An 18,206-nucleotide genomic window follows, 5' to 3' on the forward strand; every position below is an offset into this window, starting at 1 on the left:
TAATTGCTTGGCTGGATTGACTTTTGGCTCAGGTGTGCTTCAAATAATTTCTTCTATTGTGATCCAGCTGAAGACTTAAATACATAACTGAATCACAAGAAATGATGGGTAGTTAATTTGTCAAATGGTATTAGCTTTGTGTCTTTCAACCTGTCATATTTTAAGCCCAGGAGAGAAACATTTTCAGTCATTCACAATTAGGAAACCGTGTTTTGAGAACATCATCTTGCACGAATCCATAAATGTGTTGCTCTATAATATTAAAGATTTCTGTTTATTTTACATCTGAATGAGAAGAGGCATCAAGTGAGCTTGCCACTTTTTCAGTTACAGTTTGGTCTGAGGAAATCTAATACCACATACCATCAGACCACATGGTCAAGCATTTTTAATCATCACAGGTTGATTGAATTTACTGAATTATTGCAACTCACACTGTTCTGATACTATTAATTTGCATTAAGTCAGCTGAAGCAACGCGATGCACAGCAGCTATGTTTGTTGTGTAGCATTCTGGTCATTAATAGTTCGTTACAGTTTTTAATGTAGATCAGCTGTTAGTTTACGTATTGGAAGCATTGTCCTAGACTAACAACTCGGTTCTCTGTGCTGCTGCTGAATAATCTACTATGGTGATATTCACAGGTATAAGAACAAGATAAAGTAAATTAAACAACAAAAAAATAAAAATCAATTATTAAATGTATGCTGTAGTAGGAATTTGGTGGAAGATTTTAGCAGTTTTAGGCATAGTGGAAGAGTATATCCCCCAGAGAAGACATATGAGTTGATACCATTTTATTTCTTAAAGTAGATTATAGAAAAACCACTAGAAGAATTAAATCCCTTAAGCAGTGCTAAAAGGAAATCTGAGACAGAATAGCCTAGAAAATTTCTCCATGGACAATAGCAATGACATTGCAGTACAGTGCACCATAGCGGAGACAATGCTTTTAATATAAATTTCAGCAACTTTTTACTTTTCCTATCAAGGAACATTTGCCCAGTATTTTGGTTTCAGTGATTTCGTGGGAGCTCACAGTTTGTGCCACCTGATGATATGGTACACAATGGTTAGCATTGCCCTTAAGGGCAATTCTAGCATGAAAGTTGTGAAGGTAATAATGCCTGTCAAATGCTTTGTATGCATGTGTGTACGTGTGTTTATGTGTAACGATAAAAAGTTTGACGACAAAACTCATTTAGCTCTCATTGTTTAGAGCTGGAAGGCATGACAAAGTGTAATACAAACACAAGACAGTGCATACTTAAATATTCTGCTAGATACTTACACATTGTGTGAGCTTTGAAAACAAAGCTCCAAAATACCTCTTTAAAAATTCAGAAGAGGAATTGTCAGTACTGAAGTTATGAATTAATGATATACTTATCTGCTTGTATTTTCATCAGCATTCTAAAAACTCAAGAAGTTGACAGGAGAAAGATGTCACTTGAGATACACGAGCTGTAATAAGCTGTTACAGGACAACAGGAACTGCAGCCTGTAGAAAAGGAAAAATTTGTAACATCACCTACAGTCCTATGTGAATGCCAAGTGATTAAATGCAAGAAATGAGTAATAATTATGTTTATATATTCTTGCATTGAAAAATATAAACAAGCTAAATATTTTTTTCTGTCTGATGCACCAGAGGTTGCCATACTCATGCTTTTAAATGTTTTTTTTATGGGAAGGCTTTTACTCAAAATGAAAATCAGATTGTTTCTTGGGAAAGAAGGAATAAGCTCTGTTATAAATGGTATTTGCTATGCATTTGCAAAAAGAAAAAGAAAAATAGCCTCCTGATTTATTAAAACCAGTATATACCAATTCTTCTGTTACCCCTCTAAATGGTACTGAATGTATTCAATGGATCTGACAGGTTATTTCTCCCAACGGTGTTACAAAGGTTACACACTTGATTAGGAGTGATGCATCATATTTCTCTGCTTCACTAGAGCTCCTAATATTAACAGGATGCAGGAATGTGTTTCTGCAAAATATTGAGATGAGAAACAAGGCCTTCAGTTTACGTCATCTTTCAGATGATTAGATCTGAATGACACTATTGTAATATTTTTGGCTTAATAACATCTGTTAGATTTATGCTCGCTTGGAGATTCTTACTCAGATCCTTGATTTAACTTTGCTAATAATGCAGAGGAGAATATATTGTTTTATAGACGTGACACAAGGCAAAAGTACGATGTATAAGAAATTAACTTGATGGTTAACATTATGATTAATTTTTGTTTTCAAGAAATAAAATGTGAAGAACGCTGCTTTATAGAGTGTGGTTACTTTTGAAATACTGCTTCATGATAGTGGTAATTCAGAACACAGTGAACGTTATGACAGTCTCCCAGATAGCATGTTTAGCATATTTTAGAGTCTAAATTGATTCAGAAGTAATGCTTATAATAACAATGAAAGGAAATCATGTTTCAGCAGCATATAACTGCTGAATGTGTGACTGTGTATAAGAATTTCATGAAGTAATATTTAATTGTACTGTCTATAAACGGGTAACTTTCTGGATGGCAAATAAATAAATATTTAACAGGTTTTGACTATATTAATCTAAAATAATGGTTACCTAGTAAAACTCTCAAGAAATTTATAGCAATTTTCTTAAAATTAAATATTGAAAAATCATTGTATCTTGTATCTTTTTATGTGTCTACCACTGTAAATTAAACAAAAGGTTTGTGTCATATCACATGTGAACTGCATACAGTATCTTACATTTATTATACTCCATTTGCAGCAAAGATGTTTTGAAATCCCCAATTTCTGTGATTTTTACTATAATTGGCTTTTATTAATGCTGTTGATCAAAAAGTGGGGTTGGTAAGAAAGAGCATGTTTTGGTTTTCTTCCCTCAAGCTATGTCACTGCTGGAGGGGTCAAGCTGCAGCACCTGGTTTCAATTGGATGTTTCCAGCAGAACACTGAGTAATGTAAAAATATAGGTTCTTGTTTGATTGTACATGACCATTTTCAAGTATCAACTATTCCTTTTTGTTTGAAACTGTTAATTCAGAATGAACAGAGGAGGGAAATTTTATTAACTCATAATAGTAAAATGTAAGAAGTGCGTGAGTTTGTTTTGGAAATTTATCTATTACAATAAGATTGACTCAACTTGTTTATTAGATTTCTGAAACCTTTTTTAGTCATCTTTCAGATTGGAGGAGATGCCACAAGAATCTTCACTGCTTAGAAGTTTCCATTAAAAACTACCAGATATTTTTTTTTGCATCAACCCATTGAAGTTTTTATTTTATGACTTGCAGGTAGTGTTGTATCCAACATCCAATAGCCCAAAGTCACCTGATCTGCATAAAATGATAGTTCCCAAAAACAGCCAGGACAGTGATTTGAAAATTAAACTGGCGGTGAGAATGGATAAACCACCTCACATGAAGCACTGTGGGTAAGTGGCTATTTCCTGGGTGCCTGTATTTTATTATTTTGCCTCACCGTGTGTTTAATCATATGTATCTAAAAACCTAAAGTTTGTAAAATATTATAAATGTGTACAACAGTTCCTATAGTACAGCATTGTGTTATATCCTCATTTTATACATAAAGCTTGGAATAATCAGGAATAACATTCATTTCAGTTGTTCAGTGACGTGTAAAAACAGGTGATGATCTAACTGAAATGCAGAACTAAGAGTACAGTGTCATCTAGAAACTGGTTTTGAATGTTACAGTTAATAGCACTTTGGAAAAAAAAGTTTATATTTAGGAGAAACATATTTTTCCATTAAAATAGGGTTAATTATATACCTAAATGTGATGGTACTTGCAACATAGTCTCCCTTTTTCTTTCTGTCTGTTGTATGGTATTTCTCTTGAAAGGAATTTGTGTACGACTACCAGTTCAAGGATGTTTTTTCTGTCTAACACTGAAACTATATGGAATAGTCTATTCATAAAGACAGCTCCTCTAGCCCACTGCCACCACTATTCCTCAGCCCAACTGCAAAAACAGGTAGTGTTGCACACAGTAAGCAAGGCTGTATCTGTTGTTATAAAGCAATCACCAGGACTGTTTTCCATCCTTCTATCTTCTTCTGAATTAAGTAGAAGTAAAAAAAGAGGAATATTCAACATGTTAATGTAGAATTAATGTAGTGGCCATACTATTTAGATTGCTTTATAATCTCCTGTTAATATTCTGCTCATTGTATACAGCCAGTAATTGCCAAAATTGCCTATATTTGATACTGTGGGTTTTAAAAAAAAAAAAAAAAAAACAACTCATTTAAATTTTGGCAAAGCAGTAATTGATTCAGCTGAAAATTCCAACCTCAGCCCTTGTTTTGGTTTTGGTAAACTTGGACACAAATGATCAGGACTGTAGCAATGAGATTTGCTGGCTGGAAACCTGTGGCTGGTGACTAGGAGCTGCAAGGAAAGAGGGGGAGACCCGTCGTGGAGCCAACAGGGGAACTGGAGGTACTGTGCTGGGAGACTGGGACTGGGATGTGAAAACTGAGAAGTAGGGTTGCAAATACATTAATAAGAGAAATGGGATAATGTGGCAGGAGAGAGCAGGAAGACCAGGCTGACGTAAGTTGGAGTGGAGACAATGCAGGGAGGAGAGAAAAGTGCTTGTCTGTACTAAAGCATGATGTTCTCCTGTCAGTCCCCACCCCCTGCCCCATTCATTTCCACTCATCAAACACCTCTGAAATGGTTTGGTAATTGTGGCACACCCTTGTCTAGATTCACTCCCCTCCCATGGTTTCAGTCTCGTGCTGCTGGAAGGTACTCAGCCGGCTGAAGCACCGAATGCTGCAGGGGTGGCAGGATCTGCCTGCCTTCTTCAGAGGTTTGTCAAAAGGCAGCCATGGGGATGGGATGACTTGAATAACATCGGTAGTTAATAATACACAACAGATGCACCTAACTAGCACATGACCTGGCTCAGGTGTGTACTCCACACTAGAGCTGCATCAGGGATGTTGTGCTCCCATGCACCTATCCCAACAGGTGACTGGGAGAAGTCCTTATTTTTATATCAGGTCACTGGTAATGTTGCTGTCTGCAACCCCAGTTAGGGTATAGCATGCAACTTATTTTGACCGGAGTCCAGCAACAAGGACAAGGCTCCAATGCTGCCTCCCGTCAGGCTCCTGCTTTACCCAGAGGCTTTCTTAGCTGGCAAATGTTCTTCTGGGGTTTTTAGAGGGTCTTCCTAACCTCCAGTTTACTTTTCTGTACTGGTTTACATCACTAGTCTTCTTGTCTAAGCAATAAATGGATTGCACAATCAAATATTACTTTCAATAATTTAATACAGTCATTATCGCTTTCATCTGCTGCTGCTGGTTACTTTCTCACATTGATCTCGAATCCTCATGTTCTGGCACCGTTGTTTACTTCTTCATTTTACTTCAGGGTCACTGCTGTCACTATTCTTCAGGCAAATACTGTTGTTCTTCCCACCAAACATGCTCAAGGTCAGTCATCATTTCCCTGTCTTTATAGCCATTAGCCATAATGATCATTACCTACACATTTGTCATGAAAAGTTAGGGCACCGGGGAAGGGCTGTGTGCAGTCCTCCACCATAAATATATGTGAAATGAAATAAAAGATTAATAATTCTTCCAATAACCGTTGAAGAGGTTGATGAAATACTGTATGATGGCACTGGAGTTGCAGTGACAGGAAGGAAGAGGGTATTTGTTTGGGGAGAAAAAAACACCTGCTAGAAGAATCATTGAGGTGTACAGTCAGGAACCATCGATGTTGTGAAAAGCCATCCAGGCACTCTCTGCAGCCTTCTCTTGACTTCGTGGGTACGTTTGAGTATTAAGTGGCTATTTGCTATTTTTCTGAGAGGGATTCCCACCTGCTTCACCACAGAGATTAAAGGTATTCTGTTGTCAGATAAATCCTCATTTGTGAGGAGGCTGGAAACATGCAGTGGGTGATAGACAGTGTTACAAGAAGGCAGAGGAATATGTTGTGGGGGTTATTGATGCCTGGAAGATCCTGGCTTTTGTCTCCATTTGTTCTACACGGAAGGACCTGCCTGTAAGAGACTGAAATGTTTTCACCTGTAGTAGCCGGTGGTCTGTTATTTATTTCCTGTGCCCAGTTTGATAAACTGGAGTCTGATTGCATAGAGGCACCCAACATGAACAGCTATGAGCTGAAATTCGTGGAAACTGGGCTGTAAATATACATGGTGCTGTTAAGAGTCCAAATATCGTAAAAGTTAGATCTTAATACCTGAAGCCTAAATTTTTTAGTGCTTCAGTACCCCTGTTATCAAGGGAGAATAATACCACCCCCCGCTGCTGTACGCCTTTGAAGGTAGATCTCAGGAAGCAACTGGTGGCAAAGTTTTCTACACACCTCCCGAGCTGGGGAAAGTGAGGCATGGTCAGTTCTCTCACTCAGGGCATGGCCAAAGGCTTGTGCTCTGCTGGGCAGCGTTATTACAGTGCCAGGCTCTGCAGCTCCCTGGTGAACCTGCACGAGGTGGAAAAGCAAACTCTGTTCTCTCTATAAAGCACTGTTCGTGTAACTTGCAATGAAACACACTGTAGGAGAAAATAGTGTTGAAGACCTGGATGGCAGCTGCTCCTATCCTGAGCAGTGAAAAAGGCTGGGAGGTTTTTGTTTATTATATTTTATTTATTTTACTATTTCATATTTTATTTTTAGTATGTGGCCAGATATTTAAGCACAGTGCCATATAGAGCACAAAAGGAGGGGAAATGAAAGGACAAAAGAATGTATTCATCCTTACTGCTGGAGTTTCATCATGTTAACAAGTTGAATTTTACAACCTTAATAACAGACTTCCAATGTAGTTAGTGTGATTATGCCAGTTAAGTTCTAATTCTTCTTTTCAGAAACATCGCATGCTTAATCTTTGCCCGATCTTTGAACTAGACAACTTACATTTTCTATGTCAGTCTGAGTTAACAAGCTAACATGCAAGATTCATATTTGTCTCATAGGAAAAGAAGGCAATATGTTGGCATTAGATAATGCCTTTCAGCTGAGAATCTCAAAATTTATTCAAAGTTGAATTAAAATTTTCCCCTACAGGCAATTGCAGAAGGAGAGGCTTTATTAGATTAACGATCTAGCATGATTTAAAATGATAATAACGAGAACAAGAGACTGTTTTTTCAGATACAGGAACTATGCTCAAATATTTCAGATTCTACAGGGTCAGCCAAACACACAGGCCCAAGTTAATGGTGGGTTTGCAATTTTACTCCTTCATAAAAGTTTCTTCTGTTTAAGACTGACGTTACTTATTGACACAGGGGATATGCTGAAAGAGTTCAAAACCTGCCTCGCATTTATGCTTCAGGAGTGTTCATTTTTACAAATTATACTGTCTTGTGCTTAAACTGAGATTTTTAATTCACAAATAGTGTTCTGGACTGCAGTATCTTCAGATCATGTTCTCTCTTTTGGTTTCCACAGTCATAACAAATAATCGTATTTCAAATAAAATTACAAACTTGGGGAGGGGGTGTTTCATTATAAATTGTAACCTCTCTAAGAGCCAGAAATAAAAATCCTTATGACTCAACACTACTGTGAATCTCATTTGCAGTTCATTTGTACCTCTGGGGAAGGAGGTAGCTTTGCTAACCACATTACTTTTACATTAGTGCTTATGTGGACACATTCATTCAGCTAATCTGGTTTCACTCCACTAATGTGATTTTTTAAAAAAAACACTTGATCAAGGAGACACTCTGAGATTTTCCTATGCATTCTGTTATATGCTTAAAAAATAAGGAATCCTCATATACATCTTACAGTAGGTATAAACCTATTACTTATTTTAGACATTTTTAAAAAACCCTGGCATGAAAGGCTCTCAAAGTATGAAATAACCCAAAGGATATATAACCATCCCATTCTATTTAAAACTTGTCGAAAGATTACAATGGGAAGCATGGACAACTGAAAGTTCTGAGTAACGACAAGGTAAACATCACTTGTTAATGGGAATTTGTAGAACAGTTTCGATTACTGGCAATTCATAATAATTCAGATGCTTTTCTCATAATTTGTAACGTATTTGTTGTCTTCTCTTGGAATATGTTAACCTTTTCCTTGTCTAAAATGCAAAGCACATACGAGATATTTTTTTAATCTTCTCTGTTAAGGCAGTAAAGCCAATATCCATAGGGTTTTTTATCCAGGAGGGTTTTTAACATTTTAATCAATTTCTTCTGTTGCAATCTTGGATCTGAAACAAATAATCCGAGGAAATAAGCAAAATTTGACCTAAAAACTTCCTTTATAAAATGCTAAAAGCGTGTTTATTTCTGTCGAGTTAGAACAGCAGCCTTAGGGAGGTGCAAACTGTTTGCTTCAGGAAAGCTTCCTTGGCTGTCCTTAACTCATAATTAAATTAGGGTTGAAAACCCAAGCAGGATAGGCTAATCCACTCAAGTTACGTGGGTTATGGTAAATACCTTTTCTAACGCGTGGGGTCTTTTTTAATGTGCCTTTGCACATCTATGTGCACTTAAAGCAGGCATTATTTTTAGAAGCACATTATTGTGTCAGTTAAGTTGTCTGTTAGCATAACCTAGTGGTTACTAAAGGGTATTATTCTGTTGCTTCCACTTCAGAAATAAGGAAGGAATACTGAGTTTTTCAAGTACCTTGCTTTAAAAGGATTAGCAATGCTTAATGGTCATACCAAAAAAAAAAGAAAAAAAAAAAAAAAAGGGAAAATAAATAATAATATAAAATGAAATTCTTACAAATTGAACAGCCTGAACAGAACGATATTTCAATGTGGTATTATTTGGGTTTGACTTCCAAAGTAAAGCATTTCAGCCTAGCTCTTTTCCAGAACTTTTTCCAAGATTTGAAAGCCAAAATTCATTCTTTTAAGTTCTGTTCTGCTTTGTGCTATGGCTTGTTGCATATAGAAATGTTATACCTTTAATTTCTTAAACTTTAATGTTTGGAATATACATTCTACAAGCACATGAGTATGTACATGCCCAGATTTTCTCCCTGTGTCTCATCTTTAAAGCAATTATTTTTTTGAATTTTCAAACTTGTACTCTGAAATTGTGAGGAATCTGTGTGAAATCAGTTTTCTCTCACAACTTTTTTTTTTATTATTATTATTACATAGTCAGAATGTGAAGATCACCATGAATTTGCTAACTTTTAAAAGTTTTTTCTCTTGTGCACTTGGAATTGACTGAAATATTCTTAGAAGAATATTGATAAACAACGAATGTAGCTATGGGTTCCTGTATGTGGCTGAAATATCACATTTTTCCTCCTGCTGCTGTAGTTTTAGAGCTAAAGAAAGTCTGTGAGATGAATGCGTGGTTAGCAGTCTTCCAAGATGCAGAACTAGAGGATAAGTAATTTTCCCCTCTCATTTTTATGGCACTTGACACCCATTGATAAAAGTTCGTTGGAGAGGAAGGCAAGTGTAATTACCTGCTTTACAGGTGAGTGAAATGAAGCACAGGAACGAACAGAGATCACCCAAGGTCACAGGCAGTTTGGTGACAGAGCTGAGGGTCGCATGGGGGTTTGTTGGCTTCTCAGTGGGTAGGACTGCAGTGTGTGACTCACCTGGATAAACTGCGGTCGTAGCTACTAGAGAGTTGATAAGTCAGGTAAGAAGAGGCACAGAAGCACTGAAGTTAGCCAGAGCAATGGTGGTGTCGGCTCTTACATGCTGCTTGTCCATGATCACCTAGCAAAGAAGGGCAGGAGGAGAAACGGAATGAGCTTTATGACTTCAAGATGTGTAGTCTGAAGGCTAATCTGAAGACAAGATCTGCTCCCGGTATCATCATTTCAGAGAAATGTACAAGATGACCGCATTGAAATGGCTCTATTTCAGTTCTGGGTTACTTTTACAGATAAAGTAAGATGTGAGGAATACAACCACACTTCTCTTAGCAAGTACCGAATGCTCCCTGTCACAGGCAGGCCTTTGTGTTGCATATAATGAATTGGAAACCGGTTTCAGACGTTTCTCTGAGCCAAAATGCAGATACACGTCAGAATAATTCTAAATCATTTGTTTTACCAACACTAAACAGAAGGAAAAGAAACAAATTTTTGCTAAGCTAAAATGTCAGGTTTAGTTTGTTTTAGAACAAGTAGATATGCAGTTGCTTCAAAGTGAAGAAAAGTGTTAGAAGCATGTATGTATCCAACATCCTAGAAAATCCTTACTAATACTTGTTATGATATGATAATATGTAGCATAGACATCTTCAATTAGTATTATTTTCCATGAGATAAAAACTTTCTGCATTACTTTTCAACCATTACTGAAAATACTTTTCTCATTGGTGAAGACAGTAACGTTTTTCTCTTACAAGAGGGGGCTACTGGAGAGATTCCTGTTGCTCTTTTTCATTTCTTCTCAACACAACACCATTGCCTGAACCAAACGTTAAGTAGGTACTTACCTAACTATAGCGTTTCTTCATCTACATACATAAACTCTTCTGTATCTCTTTGTAACATTTGATTTGTCTATGTGTGCACAGTACGTCTAGTTGTAACCATAAAGTCAGTGTATTAGCACCATCTAGCTTTCTGCTTCTTGCTATTGCACTTTGTCTTCTAGCTTAAAAAAAGGGGGTACCAGAGCACTGGCTTCAGCTGCTGCTTCAAAGAACAGGGTTCTCGCTGTCCTTTGGTGGAAGGCTTAGTTTTCAGTTTGTGAACATCAAGAGTGGGAAGCATAAGGAAAGGCAGATGGAAGAAACTTTTGAGTTTGTTTGAATTATACAAACTGTGCATCACATCAAATAGTTTGGAATCCTTTCTATATACTGCATTCAGAAGAAGTATAGATTGTCTACTAAATTAAAATAAATGCCTAATCACCAAACAACAAAGCTTTGGAAAGATGAATTACCAGAGCAAAACGTGGGCTTCAGTCATGTCATCTTTTTTCTTCTGCCTGATTCACAGTTTCTCAAATCTAAATTCAGGTCACAGATAAACTATGCATAGCTGCTTAAGTGATTTTTAAAAGCTACGTCTCCTTTTATTTTAAATGAAACTCAGGCCACTTTGATAGATAGTAAGACAATTTCACTGCTGGTAACCATGAGTTAGGAGAAATATCTTCACTTCTACTGATATTTCTTATTTTTCTTACTAGTTATAAATACTGATCTTTATAGATAAAATAGTGTCTGTGTGTATACTCTTACGAAGATGAATGAAATTAAATAGATATTTTATTTGAACTAAATGTTATTTCAGTTAATTCCTGTAACGATTTTATATTTGCAGTGGTGGTAGTTTAGGGTTTGTGATGTCCTCAGACACACGGAGCTGGCCCTACTGGACAGCAGACATGCTTGATTTGTATTTTTAACAGCTACGGTTTTGTTCAAAGCATTTTCTTATCCTGTTGGAGGAACAGTAGAGTTGTAAGAAATAATGAGTGGATTCTACCAGTGTTCTTTGTCATTTCTATTACAATTACTCCTAATTAGTCTCAGATACATTTAGGAGGTAAATCTTTCTACAAATGCCTGACAGTGCGTTCCCACTGTCATTTCTGTCATTTGCATCAGGCCTTCCAGTATTTTGAGATGACCTGTAATCCATATACAAATGGGAAGTTATTAAACGTTCTGCCATTGGTGACGAGACAATCTTCTGCCACTTACTCCTCATATGTAGGTAAAGGGTGCCTGCCATGAGGAACGCCTTGAGTCTTGATTCAGTAACGATATAGCCAAAAATGCGCCTCTTTCCTGAGGCTTTCTCAGTTGTTACCTTGTGAAATCTTGTTATAACATGTTGAAACACCGTGGGATGCAGCAGTCTGCTGCAAGAGGATCCTATCGCAGGAAGCAAGTGTGTATTCAAGTCAGCTGGGTCTGCTCCCTCTAGGTATGATTTTATAGTGTGCACAGCTTTTCTTGTCTCTCACATTTACTGGCAAGTGGGACAATGTTTGCTGAGTGTAGCTAGCCTCAAAATTAATGCCCAAGTTGTCCTAAGAATCTCATTCTCATCTGCCCCTGTAGATGAACTCTTTTCCAGAGTTCCTTATAAGCTAACGGCGTTGTCAGTAATACGGAAGATGAACAAAAGCAGACTTATCTAAAGGGAATTCTCTAGTAAAGAAACTACTTAATGAAGCAAAAGTGAGTTAGAAGTTTCTTTTTAGTCTGTTAACAAAGTATTTCAGATATGGCCATTTGAGGAGGTCATGGAACTTAGCAGTGAGAGAAAGAGAGAGGGAGGGAGATGATACTTAGCCAGCTCTCCACCCTGACCAAAACCTGATAATGCCATGTCAGCACCTACGCGGCAGAACTGTTGGGGTTGCCAACATGACCACAACACTTTTGAGTTAGAGTTGGCTCGTGCTCAGACTCAAAGCATGGACAATGTAACCTCCTATTTGCTTGCCATATACAGATGACCTTTGAGACACTGGGCAAAATATTTCATTGTCGTCTGTGAGAGGAAGGCATAAAGAAGCATCAGAGTTTCAGTTGTTTCATTGGCTTCAAAGACAGAAGAGGTGTGAACTGCAAAGGTTCATTTTCCAATCCATATTCAACCTAGACCTAACGTGTCAATCCAGAATCTTGGGACTGATGAAGACAAGCGCAGTTGCTGTAGCTAGTTCTGCAGTGCTGAAGCAAACTGTGTCAATGGCAGTTCTTTAAACACCACTTATGGCAGATGTGCTGTGTAGCTGATGAAATGGGCTTTGGCTGAATTTCACACACAGGTGGCTGTTGAAGAAAAAAGTGGTTTCAGTAAAAAATGTGAGCCACAACAGTATACAGCGGCGGCTAATACCGCTCCATATTCAGGAATATCTGCTCCTCTCTTTACATCAAGGTGTGCCAAAATGTTATACAACATCCAGCACCATATACTGATATGTGTAGAGTGTATTTTCGGTACTCAGTGAATTACTCTGCAGATGGTTATGTCAGAAACTACTTTGAAAAATATCCTGGCTGCATCTTCAGAATATTTCATGAAATGTGATTGATGAATACCTTGAACGGGAAAGGACTGGCATTGCTGATGGGTAACTTAACTACTCTTCCTGCTGCCTGAAGTTAACATGCTTCTTTTGAAACTACAAGAACTTTTTAATGAAACTTAGAAGAGGATATTATCTTTCTTTTCAACAGTAACTCTCAGACAGTTGCTGACTCCAAAGATCCAAAACTCTGAAGACAAGCGTGTGGGTATCCCTTTCTGCAAGACAAGACTCATAAATCCCAGCACAGAGTAAAGCCAAGCGTTTCAAGAACTTCTGACACATGGGATGAGACTACTGAGAAATTAACACAAAATTTGAAAACTGCAGCAGTGACTTTACAGTTGAGCAGAAATATCGGTCAAATTTTGGCCCACAGTTAGTAAAAATTTTTTAAATTTGGATCCAATAGCTGCGGTGTAATTTTTCTGTTTAGAAAAGTATCATTCATGTAGCTATAATTATCTTGTATTTCTTGCTAAATTCTGACGAACCTGTCCTCATTTTTACCCTCATAAGGTAACATGTGCTTGTATACACCAACATAAAAATTTCTTGTGTACATTATAAGCAGCATGATAGAATGGCTTGATTCTTAATTCACTTTTAGTGATGTATGGATGCCTTGCTATTATTATTCCAAGGTGTCTCATAACAATATTTTCTGTTATGGTAATTTAAATTGTGCTAAATGCTAGTATTTCATTGTACTAAATGAATGCTAACATTCTGCCATGGAGAAAAGTGCTAATGTGTTAACTGTCTTCCTTTAAATCATTTTAATATTACACACTTTTGCAAAATCATTTGACTGTAATCAGTTACTTTTAAAAAATGAAAATTGAACTTCATGAAAAATGACACATTGAAGTTACATAAATGATTGATTGAATAATGATGATGGGTTAATGCAAAATTACTATGGAAGGAAGAAGCAAAAGTGTTTATCCTGCTGCTAGATCCTTAGAGAACAGATTATAGCTATGAGCCTGATTTTCAGTGGCTTCCCACAGTAATTGCTTCCGAGGAGGCATGGGGAATCTTGAAAACCTTAATGATATGCCACTGTCACTTTAATTGGTAAGAGAAGCCAAGAGAATCCTAATTGCCAAAAGAAGCATTACTAATTAAAGTGTCATTCTTCATTCATTCCATAATAATTAACCTGAAATATTTGTAAAAGCTGAGGTATAAATTTAGATCCAAACTCAGCTTAACCACAACAGGCTTTATGTGAAAAAAAAAAAAAAAAAAATCTATGGGTTAAGCAAGGTTAATAGCCAGAAAACTTAAAATACAATTTTTTTCTTAAAAAAAAATTGCTCTGGTTTTACTCATTACTTTTTAAAACATGTAGTAAAAGAATTGAGAGTAGATTTAAGAACCTGTTTTCATAAATATGTAATTTATATTTAAATCATGATTATACTCTCACATTAAAAAAATCATTAAAACTGTTTATATAGGATATTCCTTTTTCTTATATTTCACTGGAAAGCTACATGCTTCTGAAAATGTTAAGATGGGTTTTCTTCAGCTCTGTGATGAGCAAAATGATGCAAGTTCACTTGTATATGTATCGTCTTTAGACCACAATTTTAACAACATCCGTTCAATATCTTCCTGCCTTCACTAGGACTGAGTATGAGTAATTGATTAGGTATGGAGTACCTAATCATCAGTACCCATAGTCAGTACTGCATGTGTGTCAAATCCTTCTTCGGTTCATCTTTGATAAAATCTTTATTCGGCCTCACAAAATAATCAGTTGGAGTGAGCTGGTCCTGTTGGCACCAGTCCATTTCCTGCACACTGGTTTTTGTACCTAAACTCTCATTCTTTCGGCATGCATTATGTCTTATGGTTTACCTTAACGGTGCCTTCCACCTAGATGTAAATGCCAAATTTTTGTTCTTATCATATAGGATCTCAGAACCTGTAACCGAGCATCTCAGTGACCCGTAGAACAGCTAGGTAGTCTTTTCTAGTCTATACTATCAAATTTCTGTCTGCAATTCTCATCTTCAGATCTCTCCCCATCTAAACTTCCTGGTCTCTATGTGCCTTTGTGAGGGAAAAAAAAAAGAAGTGAAAAAAACCTTGGCAGCAATTTTCAGCTCATCAGGTTAGAGAAGAGGTCACTTTCAGACCATAAAGATGGTGATGAGCTGTGCTGCAGCATCACTGAGGACTTGTCATCACAGTTTATGTGACTGACTCCTAATTCATAGTCCTACACTTGAGCAAATTTGAATGCAGCATCATTGCCTGAGAGAGACTGGTTGCCCGAGTAGCTTCTAGCAGTAGCCCCTTGGAGCAGCAGTGGGGTGAGATTAAGCCCTATACCCAGATAGCAGATTGCATGTGATGATCCTACCATGGAAAGAGAAGAATTAAAGGATGAATGGTGCAAAGAGCAGTAACCTGGACTTCTCTGAGGCACCTACGAAGGATTTTTAGCCACTGATGGCTACCCAAATTATGCTACCCAATACAAAGAGGTGGAAATCTGGAAGACTGAATTATGTGCTGCCTTCTTGACTACAAAGGGAGCCAAGTGTGAAGCGTGCCCAGACAGATCTGTAAAGTGACTCAGTGGTTGCCGAAGACTTGATAATCACTTTATATGCATTTCTGAGGATTTAGTTCAGTCTCTGCCTGGTCTTGTCCTAGACTGACTGCCCTTTAGTGGCTGGCATATGAAATGCACTAGCTGAGTGCTGCATCTGATTTCTTTTCACATACTCTTAATCGCATGCTCTGAATCAATTCTGCAATGTGAATCAAGGGCTGCAACTGGGGGCGATGGAGAGATTTGCTTCAAAAGCGCACTCCTTATTCGGACTGTTACCAACGTAGATGCATCCTTTTTTTGTTTAGGTACTTCATTTAAGTACCTAAAGGTAGTGGGGCAAAAGTGGGCAACAGCTTTTATTCATGCCCATGTCAAAGGCTCAAGCAAGGGTTCAATCCTGAAAATATACGAAATACATGCTCCTGTGAAACCTTACATTTGTGCTTGTAAATCTTTGCTTTATTGGATTTTTAAAAAAATATAAAGAACAAAATCTGAACAGAGTCTTGCCTGTTAATGGTAATGCTCAAATCACAACTGCAGAAAGCTATTAATGTGTAAAAAGGAATTTTTTCTGTATTTTAATTAAAAATAACAAAGCTGGTGGTAACTTAGAAGGCCAAATGATGAACTAATGTTTAACTGAAAATAGACCTTAAGGTCATGAAATTGTAGATGAGGAGCTGAGAAAAATCTAAAGTTTAGTGTGACTTGTAACTGGTTTTTGTTCTGAACCACTAAGTAATAACTTTAATTTACTTATAAGTGGTTTTCATATACAAAATAAGAATAATAGATGGGTTGACCATTCAGTGCTGTGTGGGTTGAAGGTAGTATTAAAAACATTAAATGTCGTTATGTTGTAGAAAAGTACATGTCTTATTAAGTCCTCACACGGAAGATCATGACCTGAGCAGTTTAGTCACTACACATACGTGAAGAGAAATATAGGCAGGTCATTCTTTTTCCTGTGCGTCATTTTTCTTACTCAAATGAGAGCATAAAGTAGGCTTCTTATTTTTACAATAAAGGTTGAACAGCTAAAAAAATGTTATCACACCAGAGGTGTACTAAAATTTGCAGTAATAAGTTCAGAGTAGTGGGAGCTTCCCAGTAACTGTACATTCTGATTGAGCGGAATCTGGTCTTACTGAAATGTTCAGGTTGGCTTCTGTATTTTAAATTTCCTTATGCTATTGTTATACAGTTCCCATAGCTTTGGAAAAGTATCAATTCAGAACAGCATCTGACTTTTAGTTTTGCTTAAAACTTGAGAAAAAAATTACTAAGCTGTAAATACACCCAAAATATGGCTGACAGTATCTTTAGAATGAAGTCACACGCAAGTATCCCTGTTTCATGACCTATTCCAGAATTATATACAGCAAAATATATGCATTTATTTTGTATTGTATTCTTATTTATTTTATATTATCATTTTTAACTTTTTTGCTATCTAAGTTTCTTTTGAAAGTTGTCAGCAAACTTCTCTTACGTGCATGAGTCTGTAGTAATGAAGATGTAACTGACTGTTCTATTTATAACGTTATTACTGTACCTAGTCACCTAAGCAATATTCTTATTTTTCCCAAACCACAGGACCAAACATCTTTGAAATAGTTGTTTTATCTTTTGTTTATATTGCTTATTCTACTACAGATCAGCATAGGACACATCATGCAGGTGAAAGATTCGGTTTGTTTATTAGCCTTTTTTGTCAGGTGATCTGACTTGTTTCTTGGTAACGTACGCTGATGTGTGACAGAATTTAAGAAAGTTAATTCCACCTGACACGCATTGACATTACATATGGCCTTGCATGACCTGGCATTATTTCTATACAGAGAGTGCCAGTACTATTAGCTGCGAGGATGGGGGCATGCCACCTGCCCGTTGTGTCCTTCTGTCACTGGCGCTGTCCATCTGTTACTTGTAGGAAAGTAAAATTCACATAATTTTTGTCTTTTGGAATATAAACCCTTACAAAATCAAAGGCACTTATGACAGCAAAATTAATTTTAAATGCTAATAGTATGTAACCAGTCTAATCCTCTCCATTTGTCAGAATGCTGGCTTAGATGCTGTAGGGTCAGTTGTGCTATACTGTGTCTGAGGGTGGATTTCAATCCATGATACGCTATTCTGTATGAGGAAAAATAATTTTAACACAATACTGCTTCTAATGGCAGAAATAACATTTTATAAATTCAGTTTAGTGGGGTTTTTTCTCCACAGCATTATAATTTCAATGATTACAATATTGCATTTAATTTTGACACAGTAACAGAGTCCCCAAGGCCCTACACTACTGCTGTTTTGCCCAAATACTATATTCATCACAGCCAGCTCCCTTTAAATAGTCCACATCCTGTTAAATGTCAACACAAATGTGTTGGCAGTTCAATACTGTACCATTTTGTCAGGGTCCCTGAGTACATCTCACATCCCTGAATAAGCAACGTGATGGCATCACCCTGGTAGGCTGGTGGTTTCTGCAATCTCATCAGTGTAGCAGTGCTTTCATACAGAGTTTTGCGTTATTAGCTTACACTGTCTTCTTATTTAAATAAAAACTGTAATGAAGCATTCACCCTACGCTACAAATAATC

The 18,206-nt window shown here is 37.0% G+C and overlaps 1 protein-coding gene across 2 annotated transcripts in view; it reads left to right on the forward strand.

Annotated features, from left to right (window-relative positions):
* CADPS2 (calcium dependent secretion activator 2) overlaps window positions 1-18,206 on the forward strand; it is a 323,409-nt gene that overhangs the window by 165,107 nt on the left and 140,096 nt on the right. For both annotated transcript variants that reach the window (XM_056341052.1, XM_056341051.1), the window contains exon 8: window positions 3,298-3,437. In XM_056341052.1, the coding sequence (XP_056197027.1) occupies window positions 3,298-3,437 (140 nt within the window). The remainder of the gene's footprint in view (window positions 1-3,297; window positions 3,438-18,206) is intronic.

This window comes from Falco biarmicus, chromosome 5 (assembly GCF_023638135.1).
Source record: "Falco biarmicus isolate bFalBia1 chromosome 5, bFalBia1.pri, whole genome shotgun sequence".
Lineage (NCBI taxonomy): Eukaryota > Metazoa > Chordata > Aves > Falconiformes > Falconidae > Falco > Falco biarmicus.